Genomic DNA, 21,931 nt, shown 5'->3' with positions numbered 1-21,931 from the left:
TGCTGGGATGTGTAATTCCAGAGGGGTCGTGAGTGGGAATCAAGTGGGAAAACAGCGACCAAAGCAAGGAACAGGGAAAGATGGGGTCTGAGTAACAGTGGGGATCCTGAGCAGGGAGAGATGGGGTCTGAGTAACAGTGGGGTTCCTGAGCAGGGAAGGATGGGGGTCTGAGTAACAGTGGGGTTCCTGAGCAGGGAAGGATGGGGGTCTGAGTAACAGTGGGGTTCCTGAGCAGGGAAGGATGGGGGCCTGACTAACAGTGGGGTTCCTGAGCAGGGAGAGATGGGGGGCTGAGTAACAGTGGGGTTCCTGAGCAGGGAGAGATGGGGGCTGAGTAACCGTGGGGTTCCTGAGCAGGGAGAGATGGGGTCTGAGTAACAGTGGGGTTCCTGAGCAGGGAGAGACAGGAGAGCTGAGTAACAGCCAGGGGGTTTCTGGAGCAAGGGGAACAATATTCTGCTTCCCGTTCTGCATCCTACTTGCGGGGCTGAGCTCTGTGTGAAGCGTTTTTGGAGCTCGTGTGGTGGAAGGGGCCCGGGGGACACTCATGGCTCTCTACACCTTCCTCGTGAGGCCGAGAGCAGGGGCAGACCCCGATCTCTCCGCCTGAGCAGCGACAGCACCGGGGGACGGGCCTGAAGTTGTGTCGGGGGAGGTTCAGGCGGGAGGTCAGCACCGCCCGGGTTCCGCAGGGAACGGGCACGGCCCCGAGGCTGCCGGAGCTCCCGGAGCGTTCGGACAGCGCTGCCAGGGATGCGCAGGGGGGATTGTTGTGGTGTCAGCGCAGGGACAGCAGCAGGACCCGAGGGTCGCGCTGGCTCCCGTCCCGTCCCGTTCTGTCCCGCCCGGGCTCTGTCGCGGTTTCGCGGCCGCCGCTGCGCTCCCACCCGCCGGCCGCAGGGGGCGCCGCGGAGCCCGGGCCGCGCCCGCCGCCCCTTCCGCCGCGGCGGGGCCGGCAGGGGGCGCTGGGCGGGCCGGGCCGGGCCCGTTCCCGTTCCGGCGGGCGCAGCGAGCGGGAGCGGCCCGGGGCCGCCGCGGACATGCCCGAGCGCCGCCGTCTCCAGCAATAGTCGTCGGCGGGCGGGCAGCGGCAGGAGCGCCGCGCGGAGCCGCCCCCCCTTCTCCCCATGGAGGGGCCGTACGCGCTCGGCGTGAGCGTGTTCTCCGACCAGGGCGGCAGGAAATACATGGAGGACGTGACCCACATCGTGGTGGAGCCCGAGCCGCCGCCGGCCGGGGCGCACAAAGGCGGAGCGGCTCCCGCAGGCCCCGGCGCCGCCGAGCCCCCGGCCGAGAGCGGGCGGCGGCGGGGGGGGACCCCGCGGGCGGCCGAGGACGGGGCGCAGCCTCCGGGCACCGGCCCCGGGCGGCGGCCGCGCCGCTCCGTCGCCTTCTTCGCCGTGTGCGACGGGCACGGCGGGCGGGAGGCGGCCCAGTTCGCCCGGGAGAACCTGTGGGGCTTCATCAAGAAGCAGAAGGGATTCTGCTCGGCCGAGCCGGCCGAGGTGTGCGCGGCCCTGCGCAAGGGTTTCATCGCCTGCCACCGCGCCATGTGGAAAAAGCTGCGTAAGTGCCAGCGGAGCCTCCGCTGCCCCCGGCCGCCCCCGCCGCGCCGCTTCCCCGCCGCCTTTTCCTCCCCCTCTCCCGCACTATTGTGAGTGCCTCCCTCCCTCCCTCCCTCCCTGCCTGCTGCCGGGAATCGCGGCAGAGCGCGGGAGCGCATCCCGGCCGCCCAGCCGAGGAACTGGGGAGAACGGGAAACACTGGAGGGCACGCTGGGAGAGCAGAGATGTAAACACGGGCCGAGGATGCGCTGCTGTGTTACGTAGCTGGGGATGGTGCGATGGTAGGGCTGCAGTTTGTTTTCGGGGTGTTAGGCGTCAGTTTCCAAATTCGATTCATTGGGAAGGGCTTCATCTTGTTGCCTTGGGTAATCGCACTGAACTCCCCCTTAGATTTCCCTTGCGTCATGAAAAGAGGGGAAAAAAAGTAATTTTGACAAACTGAAATAGGCTGGGAACGGTGTTTTTTCCCCTAACGGTGCTTCCGACTGTTTTTGTGAGTCCTGGTGGAAGGATTGAAATTGTGTCTGGTTTATAACTCGTTCATGTGCCAGCATGGAGGAATACTCAGTGTCCCTGACAAATAGAAAACACACTTAGTATCCTGAGGATGGTTTTGATAGATATAACTATATATATATCATCATTACATATTTATGTATGTATTAGTTGATTAATTGCAGTAGCGTGGAAGCTGTAAATAAGTCGGTGTTAAGGAGAGGAGCATGCCCAGACAAGTGACAGTCACCATTCCTGTACTCATCCTTCTCCCCGAGGTCTTCTGAGGCTGCAGTTGGAGTTTCTGAAAGGCTTTTTTCTCCTTTCTGAGGTGAAGGCTCTGACTCAGAGTGTGGTTGTTTATATAGAATATGTGTGTATTGTTTGTGCATTTAGGCATGCAAAAGCCTCAGAGAAAAAGCAAGAGCAGAGTTCAGCGTGTGAAGGGAGGTGTGGAACACGGTAAAGCTGGATCCAGAATAGTGACAGTGACAGCTGGGCTTGGGAGGGAAACCTGAAAAGCAAGAATTGCACTCAGAGCACCCTGGGCTTTCAGTGAGTGAATCAGGAGGGGTGTGGGGTAATTATAGTTTCAGAACGGTTTCATTTTCCTTTTTCTTGAATAGCAAAATAGAGAAGTTGTGCAAAAGTCAGATACTTGAGGAGATATTGGGGGAAGCAACAGTAAGTTTGAGGGTTCAGAGGGAAGGGTGTGAGTTTTAGAAGCACCAGAACTTGACCACATCCTTGGCAATGGGGTGTGCAGCCTCCTGGGCTGCAGGGCTGGGTGATAAGGAGCAAAATGTGTGAACAGGGGGACGTGGCCGGGGGGGAAGATAAGGAGCTCAGTTTTCTGGCTGTCGAGTCCCTGGTGTGTTATTTGCCTCTGGAACTCGGTGAGCAGCAAGGCAGGGAGGAGAGGAGTGCAGGGAGCTCTGTTTAGTGATGGGTGTGGAGCAAACAGCGCCGGGCTTGTGGAAGCAATTTGAATTGTTGTGAGCAACAGCGCAGCTCTGGCTGGGAGCCTTTGGTGGCACTCGGAGGTGGGCTGTTTGCTGAACTCCAGAGCTTGTTTGCTCCTCCTGGTTCCTGCTGCACGTGCTGAACAGCCCGAGCTCTGTGGGACAAGCCCATCATTATCTCTGCTTTATTGCTTCATCCTGCCATGGAGTCCCAGCGGGAATCCTACTGACAGGCAGTAATTCTCCACATTACCACGTGTAAAGCAGCTTTTTATCTGTATGTTGGTGACACTGTGGACACGAGATGGGGACTGGCTGTGTTGGTATCTTGAAGTGTGTGGGAGAATGGTTTGGAGTTTTGGGGTGGAGGATGGAGTCTGCATTGCTTCCAGTTGGCTGATGGAAGGGAACTTGTACTCAGCTGCTCTCTTGCTTGTTGGAAATTCTGTGGGTGTCCCCTGATAGACACAAACCACGCTGATCATGACAGTACCAGAGAAACTAAATCAGAAAAATGCCCATTTGTCACTGGTGATTGTTTTTGGTGTTAATTCTGTAGTAATAAAATTCTCTGAATGCCAAAGTTCTTCTGGAGTAAGAGTTCATTTTGGAAGGTACTGAATGAGTTGAGTTTGAGTTCAAAGTTACAGAGCTGAGTGTGAAGGGCAGTGGTTTTCAAGTAGACAGGGGGAAATCTTTTACAGAGATGTGCTGTTGGTGATCCTGATCCCTGGAGGAGTTGGGTCCATGGATTTGGTTTTAATACTTGAGCTCAGAAGAAAACCCAGCAGTTCTGATACTATTCTGGTTCCTGGTGAGACACAATCTCTGGAGAGAACTAGGAGCAAGGCATGAACTGCAGTCTGCATGACAGGCAGATAATTCCTGGTTTTATTGGGCCTAAAATCTGAGGCTGCTGCATCATTCTTTCTCCCACAAGTGGGTGATTTCCTTCTCTCTGCTCCCCATCCCCATAAAGACTGATTTGACTCTCTAATACATTTTATTGCTGTTCAGGGGTTGTTACACTGACAGAAACTCATTAGTTGCAGCTTGTTTTCTGTTAAGTGCATGGTTGAAGTCCTCATTACCACTTGGCTCCCTCCCTTGTTTGCTTTCCTTTTGGAACGTGTTAGATTGAATATCCTCAGTTAAAACTGCCAGACAGAGTACTTGCAATGAGCTGATTGAATGTTTGTGTTCTTGAAATAAAGCTGCTCCTAGGGAGAAAGTGCATTTTAGTATTCAGAGCACAAAGCTAGAACTGTTGGAACTTAAACATTTAAGTTGTGCTGGATGTCTTGGTAGCTCAAAATGCAACTTTTATCCTCATACTGCCTGTGAATTCTACTTCTCCAAATTCTCCTTTCCATCAGCTCTCTTCCATGTCTTCTGCCCTGAGGCACCTGAGCATCATTCAGTGCCACTAGAACCGAAGTTCCTCATTTTGTTTAAAGCTTTAGAAGGTTAAAATATCAGTTTTCACAGAGGATAAGGTGTAACTGTGTTTTCCTTTTCTCTCCTCGTGCGTTTATTTGCCGTGTGTGTGTTGTGCCACAGGCAGGAACAGAGAATGCAGTGCTTTGGCAGCCTGGGCTGGGTATTTCCTGCAAACAGCTTGTGTCACAGTGGAGTTTTCGTGTGGTGCTGTGTGAGCCTGACTTGTGAAGGGCAGGAGATAGAATGTGACAGGGAGATGAGGCTCCCTTTGGAGTTTGTCTGAGTGCGTGCAGCCAAGGAGAATCATGAGGCTGCTGCTGGCACTTGGAACCAGCTGATAACTGGGAGCTGAGCCTGCTTTTGTGGGTGCTGGGCTGGGAGGAGGACGGTGTGGCTCCATGGGGGTGTTGGCTCAGTCAGCTTGTGCACTTTTGGGGAAAAATCAACTTTTGTGTGTACACACAAAAATAGGAAAGGCATGAAAGAGAAATTGGGATAGGATGTAACTGGAGAGAGTAGTGTAACAGCAAGTTCACAGAAGTGCTTTGAGGGCAAAGCAGTTGAAGAAGGAGATTTTCCTCACCAGGTGTAGTTGTGTTATTACTCTGAATTCCAGGGATATCTCCTGTAGAATTTAAGGAGAGCACACTGAGATAGTCTGAATTATTCAGCCCTCCAAAGGGAAACGTGAGTAAAACATTTGAGATGTCATTCAGCACGAAATGTTGCTGTTCGGCCTATGAAAGTAAAGTAGTTTTTCTCCCTTCCAAGGGAATCAGGAATGTCCACAAATCTTGATTGCCAGTCAAATATCCAGACAAAATAACTGAATTTAGGACATTTCTACTACTTCAGACAGGGAAGTGAAGAGTAAATCTCAATGAAACACTTGATTGATCCTGTTCAGCCCCCAAGGAGAGCACATCTTCCCCTGTGTTCTTCTAGTGATGCTTGGAATATCAAGCCAGAGGAGACAGTTTGTAGAACCCTGTTGTGGTGCTTTGATCCTGTGTCAGTTTAGGCTGGGGAAGGATGTTAAAGGAATGGGGGGACCTGGGGAGACACCACTGGGGCCTGGTTGTTCCAACACCCCACAAACCCCTGAGACACCCTTGACAGCATTCCCAGCTCCCCAGAACTAACCCTGTGGTTTTTGTCTGTTTTTTGCCCGGTTTCTCCCTGCAGCAGAGTGGCCCAAGACCATGACAGGGCTGCCCAGCACGTCGGGGACCACGGCCAGCGTGGTGATCATCCGCGGCTCCAAGATGTACGTGGCCCACGTGGGCGACTCAGGGGTGGTGCTGGGGGTGCAGGACGACCCCAAGGATGACTTTGTGAGAGCTGTGGAGGTGACACAGGACCACAAGCCAGAGCTTCCCAAGGAAAGGGAGAGGATTGAAGGCCTTGGGGGCAGGTAGGTGTCACTGTCGTATTTTCTGGGAAAATGCCCTTGCCCAGGATTCTTCTCCTGGGAAGCCTCAGAGAAAAAGGAAAACAATATTATCTCATTTGCTTCTCCTGTGTTTTGCTGCTTTGGAATGTGGTTTGGACATTGTTTATCCAACAGGTGATTGTTCATTGGTTTCATGTGAGTTGTTTTTACTCATTGGCCAATTATGGCCCAGCTGTGTCGAGGCTCTGGAGAGAGTCACAAGTTTTTAGTTATTATCTTCAGCCTTCTGTCTGTATCCTTTCTCTATTCTTTAGTATAGTTTTAGTATAGCATTCTTTTATCTAATATCATAAAATAATAAATTAGTCTTCTAAGAACATGGAGTCAGATTCATTCCTTCCTGCCACAGGGGACCCCAGAAAATACCACAGGTAGGTTTGTCTGCTTTCACTGAGCTAAGCTTGAGCTTGTTGTGGGAGGGCACACAAGGAGCTGAATCTCAGCTATTTCTCTTTTGTCCTCTTAATTTTTCTTACAGCTTACTGGGGAATAAATTACAGGCATCCATTGTTACATGGTTGTGTTTTTTGCTAGTGGTTTATGGTGTATCCAGAATTTTAATTTCCTGGTGGATCACACAGCTGAGGGTGCTTCCAGTTCTAAACGTTCACCAACAACTTTTTGCAAGCAGGGATGATGATTTTTGGCCTATTTTCCCTTAAATTCTGAGGAACCTTCAGGTTGTGCAAATTGCCTTTTCGCATAGGCAAAATGATAGGAGGTCTGGAATATCCAGTTTGTCCCAGCACTCTGATTTCTCAGGCGTCCTGCATTGCCCCTGAGGTGACAATGGCAGCTGTTGAATGGACTCCTCAAAGTCCCTGCTTGGGGAACATGAGGAAAATCCTGGATTTGAAACAAAATCCTCCCTTTGCTGTTCTAACACCACAATTTAGCAGCTGTCCTTGCAGGAGCCATTCCCCCCCTGGCAGATGTTGGCACACCTGGGCTGGGCCTGAGGGGGAGCAGGCAGGGCTCTGTCAGGTGGCACAAATGTGTGGAGCCAACCCCCAGGGCTGGGATCTGGGAGCTCTGTGTCCTCCTGGTGCTCCCCAGATGGATGGGCACGGTTTGCTCCTCCAGCAGGGAGCACTGAAGGTTTTCCTGCTGACATCATTCATCTGGGAGCCCTGTCAGCCCATTCACCTGCAGATATTTGTGTCTCTGGCAGGTGGGACTTCATCAGGGGCAGTTTTGCTGTGGGTTTCCAGGGTATTTCTCAGAGGTTGGAAGTCTCTGAAGGTGCAGAAAACCATTCCCTGAACCTTAGTATCGACAGGAATGGTTAATTTTTAATGTTTAAAAATTTTTACTGGTGCCCCTCCTGTTTTTCCCAGGCTGGCTGTGGGGCATGTGGTGGGAGTGAGGTGGAAGTGCAGCTGTGCTTGGGAATGCCTTGTCTTTCATGAGAGCAAACTGGGAGCACTTAATGGGAGAGCATGAGGGAGTCTTCCATTAAAATGCCATTTCCCAGTAACAGTCTGAGTGTGGGATGAGGCTTTTTTTTTTCCAATAGTGAGCTCTGTGTGGTCATCAGCTGTACAAGTGGATGAGATCAGGTTTTAGGATGTGGTGTTTGTGACTTTGCCGTGCTCTGGATGGAGCAGAACATGCCCTTGTTGTTAAGGCCTTTGAAGTGTCAGGAAGTGCATCTTGAATGGCTTCAGCATGAGGAATCTTGAGGCTGTTCCAGAGCTGCTCAGTTTCTAATTACCAATGGCTGTTCCTTGGATGAAAGGAACTTTCAAGTATCCAGTTCCTAACTCGGTTGGGACCAAGCTTTGCTGGTTCCTGGTTTCATTAGCTCTTACTCCTTGATGGTTCATATTTATTCTTCTCTCTCCCCTGCCTGACACAGCTGCCCCAGTTATTTGCTCTGTGGCTCCTTTGACCCTGCAGTGCCACCTGGGAGAGCTAAAGCAGTGCTCAGTGCCTCGGAGCAGGTGTTCACATGCAAATGCAGAGCTGTTCTCCCATCTCCTGCTTCCTGCACACACCAGCCTGGGACAATTCCTCTTTTGTGTGTCTGCCTGCTGTTGGTGTTCCTTGCATCAAGCAAATGCCCTCAGGAGGCTGCTCCTTTCTTTGCTGTTGTTTCAAGGGTGCCATGCTGCTCTGTACAGCCAAACTTTGGGAGATGGAGAAGGCTGAAGGAGGAATTTACACCTGAGTGAGCTGATGTTGATGGCTCTCATCTGAGGGAGGCAAATCCAGTTGTGCTCTGTCTCTGACAGATTAAAAAGACTCTCTTGCATATTTTGTAACCAGCTAGAATTTTTCCTGGTCTTTATTACCTTGCTTTTTGTTTTCCTCTGCCTTTCACCTCTCACTTTTCCCCTTGGCTCTGTATGGAACTATTGCAGTGCTATCGTGTGTTTTGAAATAGGAACTCGCCGTCATTATTACCTCCACATTTGCGTATTTACCAGCTTTTCCTCACTGACACCAAGTTCCTCCCTGCTGTTGCTAAGCCCTGTCCCTGTGTGTGCTTTCAGTGTGATCAATAAGTCTGGTGTGAACCGTGTGGTGTGGAAGAGGCCCCGGCTGAGCCACAACGGCCCCGTGCGCCGCAGCACCGTCATCGACCAGATCCCCTTCCTGGCCGTGGCCAGAGCCCTGGGTGAGTCCCTCAGCTCAGCTCCTCCCCTGCCTTTGCCCAGCACACAATGCACAGGGCTCTCCTCGCTTGCCTTCTCAAAGTCTGGGCCTTGGAAGTGTGTTTTTGATACAATTATGGTGTGTTTTTTGAATAATGCTGTAACTGGGGAGAGAAGAGCGTGACTTCTAACGTGCAGGGTTTTCAGTGTCAGCCCTGCAAGGGTGGGATTTGCTTTTACCACCAGCTGGTCAAAAATTACAGTCCCATTATCTCAGTGAGAAGGAGACCTATGTGCTCTCCCTCCTGGAGGCACACAGGCCTTGCACATTTCCATTTGCACCAAAAATGAAGTTTTGGTGGATGGTGTATGAATTGCTTCAGTGTTTCTTTTGTGGAGATTATTTTTTTGTTAAGACATGGCACAGAACGGGATGAAAGTGAAATCTATTTAACTTTAACTTGCCTTTATGGGAGCACTAGAAATGAGAGGAGCTGTCTTTGAGGAGCACCTCATTCCAAGGACAGAAAGGGATATTGCAGGACTACAAATTGTCCTGCAATATCCTGTGATGATTTTTTTTTGGGATGTACTTCTTAACTGAATTATTGGGTATCTCTTACCCATGAGTGTTAGTGTTTCTGGTCATTTTGCTCCTTAAATTCCATTGCAGGATGCCAATCTTTGGCTGCTCATGTTCTCTCCCTTTGTGCAGTGCAGAGTTTTCTGTGCAGGCTCGCCCAGAGTAGGTTTGCTTTGATGGGGTTGTGGTTTTCCCTGGAGGAGCTGTGCTGGAATTCCTGGCTGGCAGTGCCCTGGTCAGCTGGCAGTGCCCATGGGGACAGGCTGTTCTGGGAGCCTCATTCCAGAGCCTTGCTGTGTCTGATTTCACAGGCAGGAATAGCTGGGCCGCAGGGGTTTGTCCTGAGTTAAGGAGAATTTTGCAGTGACAATGAACATGAAGAGTCAGCTGTGTGTCAAGCAAGGAGTCACAGGTGCCTGAAAATTCAAAATTTTCATTTTACACACTTTTTCTCAGTATTTGAAAGTCTTTATGTCATCTTTCAGGTAGGATAGAATTTATTTTGTGGTTAGCAGAACTGACTCGAGAATTTGAGTGAATCCTTTGGAGCTAATAGATGAGTAGCAAAAATCCTTCATCCCCTGAGCAGCACAGCCCTGTTCCCTCCTGTGGGAGAGGGGAGGTTCCTCCAGGATTGCAGAATGTGAACACTTAATTTGGGTTCATCTTTGGTTCCTGTAAGTTTGTTGCCTGTCTAAAGAGCTGACTGGCTTTTGGTCTGATTGCTCCCAGCCAGCTGAACAGGAGGATTTGGCTGGGGTTTGTGTGCAGATGGGAATTCAAGGAGCCATGCATTTGTTAGCCCCCAGTGCATTCTTTGCCAGCAAGTGCATGAAGAGAGGATTAATGGAGAGTTTTCAGGTCCAAAAATGGGAGCACCTATCTCTTATCAATTCTGGGATTTGAAAGCTCAAACCCCAAGCTGGGACCAGCCTCCCCTCCTGCCTGTTCCCAACCTGGGTAAAAATTTTTAGCAGGACAACAAGAGAAACTTAGAGTTGGGAATTCATTATGTTTAGAATGGGGGAGATAATCTGATTAAAACCCCTAAAATTTCGGTCACAGATGGTGTTTTGAGTGTCTCTGCCTGACAACACTTTAAAATATTTTGGAGTAGTCTCATCCCCCAGTCTTTAGGTCTAGTGCACTCCTAAGGAGTTGATGGAAGGTTTTGGAAATAGCAGGAGTAAAGCACCATGGACAAGTTGCACTCAGGCAGCAGAAAATCCTGGTGCAGAGAAATCTTTGTGGCCAGATGAATTCTGTTACATACCCCCTCCCATTGTGACTGTCAGAAGTGCCCTTCTGCCCCAAAATAAGCATTTGTGGTATGCACAGTGGCTGCATTTAAGTATTTAAATAATGCTTGGTTTATTTATAGCCCCAGAACAAGTCAGAAATATTTGGGCTTTGTGCTGTCCCTGTAGAGCATCTCTAAGATGCTTTAATGCACCCAGCAGGTTTCTGTGTCCTCTAATAAACCATTTTAAGCTGTAGTTCTGTGTTTTCACAGCTACTTCTGCTGACCTTTTCTGGGCAGTGAGAACATCTTTCTTTTTAAAAATGCTGATTTGCCTTGTAATAGATACTCTTGAACCTGTGCTGAGGGATTGCCTGGCACTGCTGGAGCTGTCTGGGAGGTGTTTAAATGAATGAATGATGAAACCTGAGCCAGGAGCCCGTTGGTTCAACCACTCCCTCCTGTGGGAACATGAACTCTGCTCTCCTTGGGTCTTTATGTAGGAATAGAGCAGGCTCACCCCTATTTCAGGTGGAGCAGCACCATGCAGGAATTTCCTGCTGCCCTCTAGGAGCAGCTCTGTACCAGGGCAGGGAATCCACGTGGAGCTGCTGCAGGAGTCTCTGACAGGAATGGGGAAGCTGCTTCCAGAACATCTGACTGGATGCCAGAGCTGGTTTGTGAAGCTCTCTGAATGCACATTCCATGAAATCCTGGAGGAGAGGCTATGGCTGACCTCAAACGAGCTGAGGAAATTGCTGTGTAAGGTTTTAGGGTTGTTTACATGCATTTAACTGTTTTTCAAATTAAATTACCAAACAGAGTGGGCACAGCTGCCACTCAGCTTTTCCTTCCTGCTCCATTGTAGGCTGTGAACTTGAATCACATGGAATTGCAGAAGTTACATTTACAGCAATTTCCAGCTTCTATTGATGATTGCCTTTTTGTTTTATCTCTATAAAACCAGAGAAACTTGGGGTGTGTTTGGGATTCTTTTCTTGTCCTCAGGATATCTTGCTGTAGCTTGTATGATTTTCTTCAGCCCCGAGACAAAATAATAAATAAAAAATGCAGTGCCAAATGCAGTGTGTGCTTTGCTCTGGGGATCTGTGTGGAACACACATCCTCTGAGGGCACCTGTGGAGAAAAACTTTGGTTTAAAAAGCTCTGGGATTAATCAAACTGAGGTTTTATTTTGGACTGAGTTATGAAAGTGAAGTTTTCTTTCCTCTATTAAAATCAAAAGCCCTTTTTATATGCAAAACAGCATCTCCAGAAACTGGAATGAAAGTCTTGATTTATGTAATTTCTGGACATGCTTTAGCTCTAAGAAGGCTTTGGGTTTAATCCAATGCAGCCCACTTACATGAGGGGTGTTTTTGTTTGTGGCTGCCATTATTCCCTGGCAGCACTTGACTTGGAAGTGCCTTTGTTGTTGTATTTTATAAGGTAACAGTAAGAGACACTGCCTAGTTTGATGTATTCTTACTGGCAGCTGAATTAGCTTCCTGCTCCTTTAGTATCTGATTTCAAACATCTATTTCACTTAGTGAGATGCAGTGTAGATCTCTGTGTATTATTCTGGTTTGAGTCAGGACTAGAAACAGGTTTTTCTGGAAGATATAGAAGGAACTACATTAATAACTTTATTTTTTCCTTTGGTTTGGAAAAGAAATATGCAAACCTCATACTGCAAGAAATACTCCCAGTGTGGAAGTTTTTAAAGAACAAGACTGTCAAGAGTTTTGTAAATGTTTGGGTTTTAATTCAGAACAAAAATAGTCTGGCTCTGCAATGGAAGCCTGAGAGCCTGGCATTGCAGCCTCTGGCACGTCCCAGAGGGTCACTGCTCTGTCTGCTTGCTTTGGAGCACAGTTAAAGACTGCAGAGCACTCTGGGATGCTCAGGGAAACTCTGGAATGCTCAGGGAAACTCTGGAATGCTCAGGGAAACTCTGGAATGCTCAGGGAAACAGGTTCTGTGCTCTCTGGCTGCTCTCCTCTCCCTTTGCCCTTCCCAGAGTTGTGACAGAGGCTGCCACACAAAATTCCTCTGCAGGCTGGTACTGCTGGGGTGTTCAACTCTCCAGCTGGGCAGGGATGGGGGGCACAGCTGGGCGGGACTGGGGGGCACAGCTGGGCGGGGACTGGGGGGCACAGCTGGGCAGGGATTGGAGCACAGCTGGGCGGGGACTGGGGGGCACAGCTGGGCAGGGATTGGGGGCACAGCTGGGCGGGGATTGGGGGGCACAGCTGGGCGGGGATTGGGGGAGCACAGCTGGGCAGGGACTGGGGGGGCACAGCTGGGCAGGGATGGGGGGGCACAGCTGGGCAGGGACTGGGGGGGCACAGCTGGGCAGCAGCTTCAGAAAGCTTTGCCTTAGGCTGGGGAGCTCTGCCCTTCAGGGAAAAAAACCAAAACTCTAAATGTCCTTGTCCCCATGGGCTGGGCTCAGGGTTGGAGGCTCTGTGGGGTCTCTCTGTGCCCTTCAGGAGTTTGTGATCCCTGGAGCTGCCCACGATGATGTTCCCAGGTATCCCTGGGGGGATCTTGGAGCAGGTCCCCTGGAAACAGTGTGGTGATGGCTTGGCTGCTTCCTCGGGAAGGGAGCAGATGGACAGGATGACACACGTGCTAAAGAACCCAAATTAATCAACATCAGGTTATTTTTATCACTCAGCACGGTGTGTTTAATTAAAAAACCGATTCAGCTAATAACATTTTGTCATTTCTCCTCCATGAGCATGAACAAACTGGAGGTGTAAAAGCATTGTATATGTTCCTGCTTGTTGGTTTTACCTGCTGTGGCCTGACAGGGGCGTGTGAGGGGTGCAGAGGACTTCCCATGGCAATTCACCTGCACTCATTGCTCGGCTCTCCTGTTACAGGATTCATTTTGATCTCGCTGCCAGCTGGCTTTGTCGGGAGCCTGTGGCAGCCCAGTGCACCTCTGTAGGAGCGGGCTTGGCTTTTAATTAGCGCTCATTAGCAGCCTGTGCTTGTGGGGCTGCGGGGAGAATCGGGGCTCTAATGAGGATGGGCTGCGGTGGAGTGGGGTAATTGAGTTGAAGTATTCCCTTTCCTGCTTCTGGAAAAGTCTTTTCAACTGGTTGATAGCTTAGGGCGAAGCTAATGGAGGCAAGGAAGAAGACAAAAAGCTTATTTATTGTCTTTAAAAGGATGCTGATGGATGTGGAAGAAGCTCCAGGCTTTGTCCAGCAGAAAGCAAAGGAAGAGCCTGACAAAACCTGACTCTTGAGTTGTTGAGTTTCTGTTTGCTGCTCAGCTCCGACAGTTCAATTAATTTCTGCTTTTAAAGCTGTGTGTTCTGCACAGAAAAATGTAGCCAATGCTTGGAAGTAATAATAATGTTACTTTTTGCTGCTTATCACCACAGGAAGCTGTTTGTGAACATGGAAATAAATTTTAAAAAGAGTTGTTAAGGCAAATTATTTTTAATCTTGATTTGAAGGCCTAGCCTTAGAAAAGGTTTTTAATTTTTCAAGTGTACTTGATAAATAGAATTGAAATAAATTGATGCGGAAATGCACTTTTCTGCTGGAGTGGTTTTTATTGAGGATGGTTTGGAGGGAGCTCTTGAACCAGGGGATGATTTGATGCATCGTTCAGCTTTGTTTCTGGTGAGGTGACCCCAAACTCATTCACACAGCGAGAGAGATTTAAACATAGGAATGTTCCCTGCACGAGGCCGTCCTGGGGAGAGGCTCGAGCTCCTCTTTGCTGCCTCCCTGCTGCAGCCCAGGCAGGGCCCTGTGCTGTGGCTGCTGTCCAGCTCCCGGGGCGTTCCTGCCCCGCGGGGGCCTGCAAGGGATGCTCGAGCTGCGGGAGGAAGAGGAACGGCAAAGGGAACTGAACAGGGAAAAGGCTCCAGGCTCCTCCCCTGCTCTTTGCTTTGTGCCTTCCCTTTGGCACCTGCACGCTCGAGTATTTGCGCCTTTGGTGTGGGATCGACAAACAACCAGGTTTTACTTCTGTTTAGGGAGAGCTTAATTAATTCAGATGGGTTTTAGTTTGGAGAGCGGTTAAGGTTTCACCATTTTCTAGGTATTAATGTGTTTCATTTCTCCTTTTTCCACAAATACTTGTTTTAAGGGAGTAGAACACCCCTGATTACAGCTTGGTTTAGTTTAAAGAGGATTAGAAGGTGGCAGCAGCTGAGCAGTGACTGGGCTGGAATTTCTTTATGTTCCTGCTGGCGACTCAAGGCTGATGGTGATGGATTTCCTGGGAAGGAAATCTCTCATGTGTTATGTAACAATTCCAACCCATTTTCTGCTTTGCCAGGCGATCTCTGGAGCTACGACTTCTACAGTGGGGAGTTTGTGGTGTCCCCCGAGCCCGACACCAGCGTGCACACCATTGACCCCCAGAAGCACAAGTACATCATCCTTGGCAGTGACGGGCTCTGGAACATGATCCCCCCTCAGGATGCCATCTCCATGTGCCAGGATCACGAGGAAAAGAAATATTTCATGGTGAGAGCAGTGGCCAGAAGTCAGGCTGGGAATCTCATCCTTGCTACCTCTAAAAACTGCTCAGCCTGGTAGGGATGAAAAGCAGCCCCCGGAGTTGGTGGGGTTGGGGCAGATCGATGGTTTTGCCACTACATAAAAGTTGTTACAATGTGGCTGATGTTAAATCCCATGGGTGTTAACATAGTTTAAATTATTTGCCTTGTGTTTTGGGGAAATTTGACTGCCAGGGTGTTGTCTGTGAGTAATAAAGGAGATAATGAGTTTTTCTCTAAGGAAGTTACACAAAATGCTCTCTGAACATTAAATTTATTTCACATTAAGGTGGATGTTATAATGCAGACTGTTTAGACTGAATTAAATTACTCTCTGATTTATTTTACAAAACAGTTGAGAATTTATATTGGAGCATCAGAGAGTAAACACTCTGCAAGCCCCATGAGGGAGTTTGGAAAGCTCTAGGTTGTGTTCCAACCCTGACAGGCAACTGCTGTGTTACGAGCCCTTTGTGCTGTTTAAAGCCCTGTGTGTATGTGGAACGTGCCACAAACTGATTTCAAGGTGGATTTGAGAAGGAAGATGAGTTTTAATTGGCATTTCTGGAGCTGCTGTGGGGCGTGGTTTGTAGGAGTGTGTGTGGCATGAGGTGCCTTGTGGTCGTGTGGTGGTTCTGTGTGATGGTGGCCCTGTGTGATGCTCGGTGTGACAGTGTCCCCTGTGTGTCCCCAGGGCGAGGCACGGCAGTCCTGTGCCCTGATGCTGGTGGCTCTGTGTGTTTGGTGGCTCTGTGTGACAGTGACACCCTGTGTGACAGTGACACCCTGTGTGACAGTGTCCCCTCTGTCCCCTGTGTCCCCAGGGCGAGGCACGGCAGTCCTGTGCCCGGATGCTGGTGGCTCTGTGTGTTTGGTGGCTCTGTGTGTGTGATGCTCTGTGTTTGGTGGCTCTGTGTGTGTGACACCCTGTGTGACAGTGTCCCTGTGTGTCCCCAAGGCGAGGCACGGCAGTCCTGTGCGCGGATGCTGGTGGCTCTGTGTGTTTGGTGGCTCTGTGTGTGTGATGCTCTGTGTGTGATGGCTCTGTGTGACAGTGTCCCCTCTGTCCCCTGTGTGTCCCCAGGGCGAGGCACGGCAGTCCTGTGCGCGGATGCTGGTGGCTCTGTGTGTGTGATGCTCTGTGTTTGGTGGCTCTGTGTGTGTGACACCCTGTGTGACAGTGTCCCCTGTGTGTCCCCAGGGCGAGGCACGGCAGTCCTGTGCCCGGATGCTGGTGGCTCTGTGTGTGTGATGCTCTGTGTTTGGTGGCTCTGTGTGACAGTGACACCCTGTGTGACAGTGTCCCCTCTGTCCCCTGTGTGTCCCCAGGGCGAGGCACGGCAGTCCTGTGCGCGGATGCTGGTGGCTCTGTGTGTGTGATGCTCTGTGTTTGGTGGCTCTGTGTGTGTGACACCCTGTGTGACAGTGTCCCCTGTGTGTCCCCAGGGCGAGGCACGGCAGTCCTGTGCCCGGATGCTGGTGGGCCGGGCCCTGGGCCGCTGGAGGCAGCGGATGCTGCGGGCGGACAACACGAGCGCCATCGTCATCTGCATCGCGCCCCTGCGCGAGCGCGGCCGCTGGGACGGCGATGAGGAGCTGGTGCTCAACCTGGCCGAGGGGCCCAGCTACAGCAGCCCTGACAGCAGCAGCCTGCCCCCCTCCCGCTGCTGCACGCCCTCCCTCAAGGTAAGGGCTCTCCCTCCGGGCCCCCTTCTGCCTCCCCCGCCTCCCTGCGGGAATCAGAGCATCACCAGAGAGTCAGAAATGCTCCCAGAAACTCCTGAGCTGTCAATTTGCATCTCTCTTTAATGTTGCTATTTTTAATTTTGAGTTTTTAATTCATTTTTAATTTTCATTTTGACCTGTATATGCCTAGATAATCTATACTGAGATTGGCTCCGTCGGTTAAAACATGGCGTTGCCATTGTGGGTCTCTTGCAGCTCTGGATATTCTGTGAAAGCTACAGTTACAGCACATCCTCAGTACTTCTACCTGCAAAGGTTTGGAGGGCTGGACCAACTTTTAACATTGTTTATTAAAGAATTTTAACACTCTGCCTTTGGTGTTCCAATGTATGAATTCTCAGAATTGCTGCTGGTTGTTTATTGGTGGCTGTTGATCTGTGCTCCCTCCCTTAATGTGGAAGAAATTAGTACAGTTACTTTACAAACCTTGAAATGCATTGTTTCTTAAAGTAAGTTTTCTGAGATCCTCCCCAAGATTCAAGGCAGCCTTTTGAGACAGAGAGGAAGCACAGTGGGGCTCAGAGGTATTAAAAGCCATCCAACACACCCCCTTAGAAAACAAGGCTGGGCTGCAGTTTCTCTTCCTGCCCTGCCAGGTGCTTGTGTAGCTTGCCCAGCCCAGGGATTGCAGATTGTGAACCTGTTCCTGACAGGGCGTGCTTTGATTTGGGTTGGTTTGGTTGTGGTGGTGTTGGGCTTTTATTTTATTTTTTTTTTTAAGGTTAAATTGGTTCCAACACATGTTGCTGTAAAGAACATTTTCTTTCTGTACTGGGAGATCTCATTATCTTCCTTTGGTTGATTTGATGTTCTTTGTTGAAGCAGTGACATCATAACATAAGGTCTTTCTGGAGGCTGCAAGTTTGAGTTGTTAACATAAAGCAGAGCTCTTCAGAGGGTTTTTGTTTTGTTGTTTTGTGGCTTTTCTTCCCCCCTCTAAGAACTGGAGTGTAGTTATGAGTGGCTGTTTGTTTCAGTAATTACCAGCTGCTCCTGATTTAAGTCACTGTCCTTTGATGTTCTGCAGAATCTTCAGATAATTGTCTTTTGGGCAAAGGAAAAGAAAGCAGAAATTAGAAAGGGAGTTTTAAACATTCCCTTGGGAGAAACAAGCTGCTAATAAAATGGCAAACTTCAACTTTGTCTCCTCCCCTTTCATCTAGTGGAGCAAAATCCATGGAAAGAGCTTTAAACCTAGCAAAATCTTGAGGAAAAAAATTAAATTCTAAGTGCTCTTAAAATTTTCAATCACAGTTTCTGTGAGAGAAGCAGGGGTGGCCTTGATGCCTGACAGCTGCTACCTGCCAAAGCAATTAATTCGGAAATAGATGGAAACCAAAGTTTCTTAATTAAACAAAAGTATTTCTTAATTGCTTGTCCTTCTGGCAGCAATTACTAATACCAAATTAATTCCAGTGTTCCTGAGGCCAGTGAGGAAGATTGATTGGATTGCTGAGAAATTCAGTTGGCGATTTGTGGTTTGTTTTTCCTGTTTTGTTCCATCACTCTCCTGCAGCCCATCCTGTGCCTTTCCTTGCCTTCCCAAAGCCTGCTTCAGTCTCAGCTGTTTGCACCAGCAGGAGATGCTGGGAAAAGAGCCACAACATTAAATGTCTTGCACAATAAAAACCATAAAACTAAGCTTTATGTGACACAATGTCAGAAATGAAATGGAGCAGCTGAAGGAGCATTGCCAGAGCTGCTCTCTGTGTGCGATCTGGTGTCCTTCTGGCTCTGCAGCAACTGAGATGAAGAATCACCTTTGAAATTCCGTTCATAAAGGGTCTTCCCTCTTGTGTTGCTAAATGTAGTCAAGGAATGGTATCTAAATGGTTTTGTCCACACATGGGCAGCCACAGAGGAGTGGAAAACCTGTGTGGATGCTGGGAACAATCCTGATTATCTTTTCTTTTGGAGTGCATTTTATTAAACCTGGAGTTGTTCTGGGTTGTGGCTTCAGAAGCATCTGTTTATTCATCTGAGATGTGTCCCTGACTGATTCAGCTGCGTGCATTTCAGTCTGCAGCACATGATTTTCTTAAAATAATAACTGCCATTTGCCTTCCACGGGGGGAGTGGAGCGTGGCCTTGAAATTTACTTCTGAAGGACTCACCGAGTAACCAGGGACAATTACAATTAAATCTTTAATAAGGTCAGAATTCCTATCTTCAGGGTGCTGCATAAACACTAATTTCCATAATCCCCCTGTGCATAGTGAGAGCAAGTACTGTCCCCATTTTCCTGTTGGTAAAGCTGAGAATGAGGCAAAACCACAGAAGAGATGAGGGTCAGAGTTTAGGAAGCGCCTGGTTCCTGGCACCTCAGTGCCTGTGCTTCCCAGGGGTGGCTGGATGTCCTGTGGGGGACCCATGGGCAAGAAGAAGTGTCACTTTGCACAGCAAACAGGAATATTTTTAGGTGGCTGCCACTGCCCCTCTGCGTGGGCAGCTGAGGAGGAGTTTGTCCACCCTGCTGACCTGGTTGTGCAGTAACTGAAAGTGTGGACATGACCAAGGTCAGGAGGCTCTTGCTGCCCTTTGGCCACTGAGCACACATCAACCAGAGGGCAGTGCCTCTGTCAGGGTCTGGTGGGGAGTCCTGGCTGAGTGTGGAAATGCTGCTGAGGATCCCAGAGCTTTCAGGCACTGCTTTTCCCCGAGTTCCCAGCAGCTGCCTGCAGATCCCTCAGTGTTCTGCAGCTGCAGTTCACAGCCCCAGCTGGAATTGTTTCCACCCCTCAGCAGGGAGAGAAGCTGAGGCTGCTGTGGAGTGGGATTTTCCTGCTTTTGATAAGGTTTAGGGAAATTCTGAAAGTACCACAGTCTGTCTGCACCCTCGTGGGATAAAATCTGTCCCTGGCAGTGTCCAAGGCCGGGTGGGACAGGGAGGGAGCTGGGATAGTGGAAGATGCCTGTGCCCATGGCAGAGTTAGGAATAGGTGATCTTGCAGGTCCTTCCCAAATCACTCTGTGATTCCATGGTTATATTTATTCCTAAGTATTTTGTTTCCTTTTCCCTCAGCTCACAGAAGATGATCCCTGGCCACGACTGAACTCTGCTGAGCCCATTCCTCCCCTCCTGCACAGCAACATGCTCTCAGAAAAATACCTGGAGCTGCCAAACGAGATTGCCAAAAGCAATTTACCTTCCTCAGGAGGAACCCCCAAGGATTCAGCCCCGCAGGAGGAGAAGTGCAGCAAAGCCCTGGCCTTGAGGCTCCAGGAATCCTACAGCAATGGTTTGTCGGTCAGCCTCCCCCCTTCCAACTCGGCCAACTCAGGCACGGACCAAAAAGGCTTCAAGGTGTCCCCTGCCGGGCACGGCAAGGCGCAGGACGCGGAGAGGCCGCCCCCGGGCAGCTTTAAGCGGACACTGGAGGAATCCAACTCGGGCCCGGCGGTGAAGAAGCCGCGGCGGGGCCCGGCGCGGGGCCCGGGGGAGGGCGCGGCCGGGTCCCCGCAGCGCAGGAGCCCCTCCAGGCTGGCCATGAGGCGCAGCCTCCGCGGGCAGAAGAAGCTCAGCAGCTCCCTGTTCCACCCGCCCCGCAAAGCCCTGTGCGTCTGCTGAGCCTCCTCCGCCGCCGCTGCACCCGCTGGGAGCTCGTCCCCTCGGTTTGTTTTGGTTTTTTTCAAGTAGGAACTTTTTTTGGTATCCGACAGCTTTATCCCAGCCTTGTACTTGCTTGTATTATAACTGTGAATTTTGTAGATGTGTAGGGTATAAGTCACTGTAAAATGTGTGTAAATTTGTATTCCTTCATATAAATGTAGTTTCTTTTCTTCCTTGTATAATTGTTACTGCGGGGCTAAGCCTTGTTTTAAAAAAAAAACAAAAAACAAAACAAAAAGTAAAATAATCCTTTTTGTTAATTTACTAAAGTCATCAATTTGTATACACTTCTTGTGAGGAGAATTTCACAACTTTTTAACTAAAGTAAATTATTAAACAGAATGGAAGATATGTATTTTCGTAGTCTGATACGTTCCACCTAAAGTGTGTCTTTTAGAGAATACACTAGGGTCTATATTTTGGTTTTAAATTTTAGATTTCTCTACTCAGAAATGAAATGTATGTGGAAGCAGAGATTTGAGTCTTGCTTTACACACCTCAATGTCGATTTTCTGTTAATTAAAATACTATGCAGTATCTTATTTAGTTGTATTTTTTGTAACAATAATCGTCAAAAGTATTTAGCAAAAAAAGTGTGTTTTAAAAACTCCAACTCCCCAGAGCATCTCACAAAGCCATTCCCATCCCTGTTCCAAATGATGGCATTTTATCCAGGCATCACTGCCCTCCTGAGATGTGTTTTCTGCTATTCCAATACCGATGGTGCTGCTAATACCTTTCAACACAAGTTCTTAAATTATTTTATGACTATTTTCATTGACTATGTGGACCATGTGTATGTTCACCTCAATAAAACACATGAAAATTTGATGGGGATGCTTTTTATTTTTTAATTTTGATTACAAGCTTAAGTTCTGGTATTTATTCAGCAGTGAAATATGAATTTATTATTACAAAAATATTCATATTTATCTGGTATTCATTAAATATCTGAATACTGTCCCCTTTCTCACTGTGGCTTAGGAAACAAGACATCCCAGTTAGATTTATGACAGAGCTGATCTTGGCACTTTATCCTGAATGTTTAACTGTAGCAATATATTAAATTTTTAAAATTTTATTTTGCTGGGAAAGCAAAAGGGCAGTACTTTATTCCAGGATGGTTATTTGTAGAACCCAGTTCTTTACTGCTGGAACAATAAAACCTGGGTTGGAAGCAGGCCTGCTATCTATATGTGTTACCATGGTTACAGAAATCCCAGGGGATTTTATTCCTGAAAATATTCCCTTTCATCCATGCTGGGAACGCAGCACTGCCTCAGGAGATGAAAGAAACAGCCTGTCCAAATTGGATCCTGCAAGGATTTATTTCTGTGAAACTTCAGTTCATAAAGTTTTGCTGTGATGTTGAAATTCTGCCCCAGATGGGCAGGAAAGGCTGCAGAGGCCACAACTGTGTGGGGCAAGTGCCTGGCAACAACCTTAGCAACAATAATAATTACCTGGTTTCAATTAGTCTGCATTGAACCTTCCAAAGAGTGACTGTAACACCTCGGTTAGATGACTGTGTTTCTACTAATAAGGGAAATATGCAAAAGAAAAAAGATTTATAGTGAATTTCCCAGGGTTTTCCTCTACACAGAAGCAAAATTTAAGTTTCCATAGAAGCAAAATTTAAGTTTCCATAGAGTTCTGCTGCACTCAGAAATGTGAGCCTCATTGAAGTTTCCTCAAGCTGTTATGAACTTGA

The 21,931-nt window shown here is 48.9% G+C and overlaps 1 protein-coding gene across 1 annotated transcript; it reads left to right on the top strand.

Moving 5' to 3' along the window:
- The first annotated feature begins 1,000 nt into the window (after window positions 1–1,000).
- PPM1D (protein phosphatase, Mg2+/Mn2+ dependent 1D) lies at window positions 1,001–21,051 on the top strand. The gene is made up of 6 exons (XM_036395196.1): window positions 1,001–1,567; window positions 5,649–5,877; window positions 8,412–8,536; window positions 14,642–14,832; window positions 16,311–16,550; window positions 19,633–21,051. Exons 1-6 carry the CDS (start codon window positions 1,129–1,131, stop codon window positions 20,176–20,178), a joined length of 1,770 nt encoding a protein of 589 aa, XP_036251089.1. The 5' UTR covers window positions 1,001–1,128; the 3' UTR covers window positions 20,179–21,051.
- The last annotated feature ends 880 nt before the right edge of the window (window positions 21,052–21,931 follow it).

Source organism: Molothrus ater, chromosome 21 (genome assembly GCF_012460135.2).
Source record: "Molothrus ater isolate BHLD 08-10-18 breed brown headed cowbird chromosome 21, BPBGC_Mater_1.1, whole genome shotgun sequence".
NCBI classification, from domain to species: Eukaryota; Metazoa; Chordata; class Aves; order Passeriformes; family Icteridae; genus Molothrus; species Molothrus ater.
Note: the sequence above shows the minus strand (reverse complement) of the source record. Positions and strands in the feature narration are given on the sequence as shown.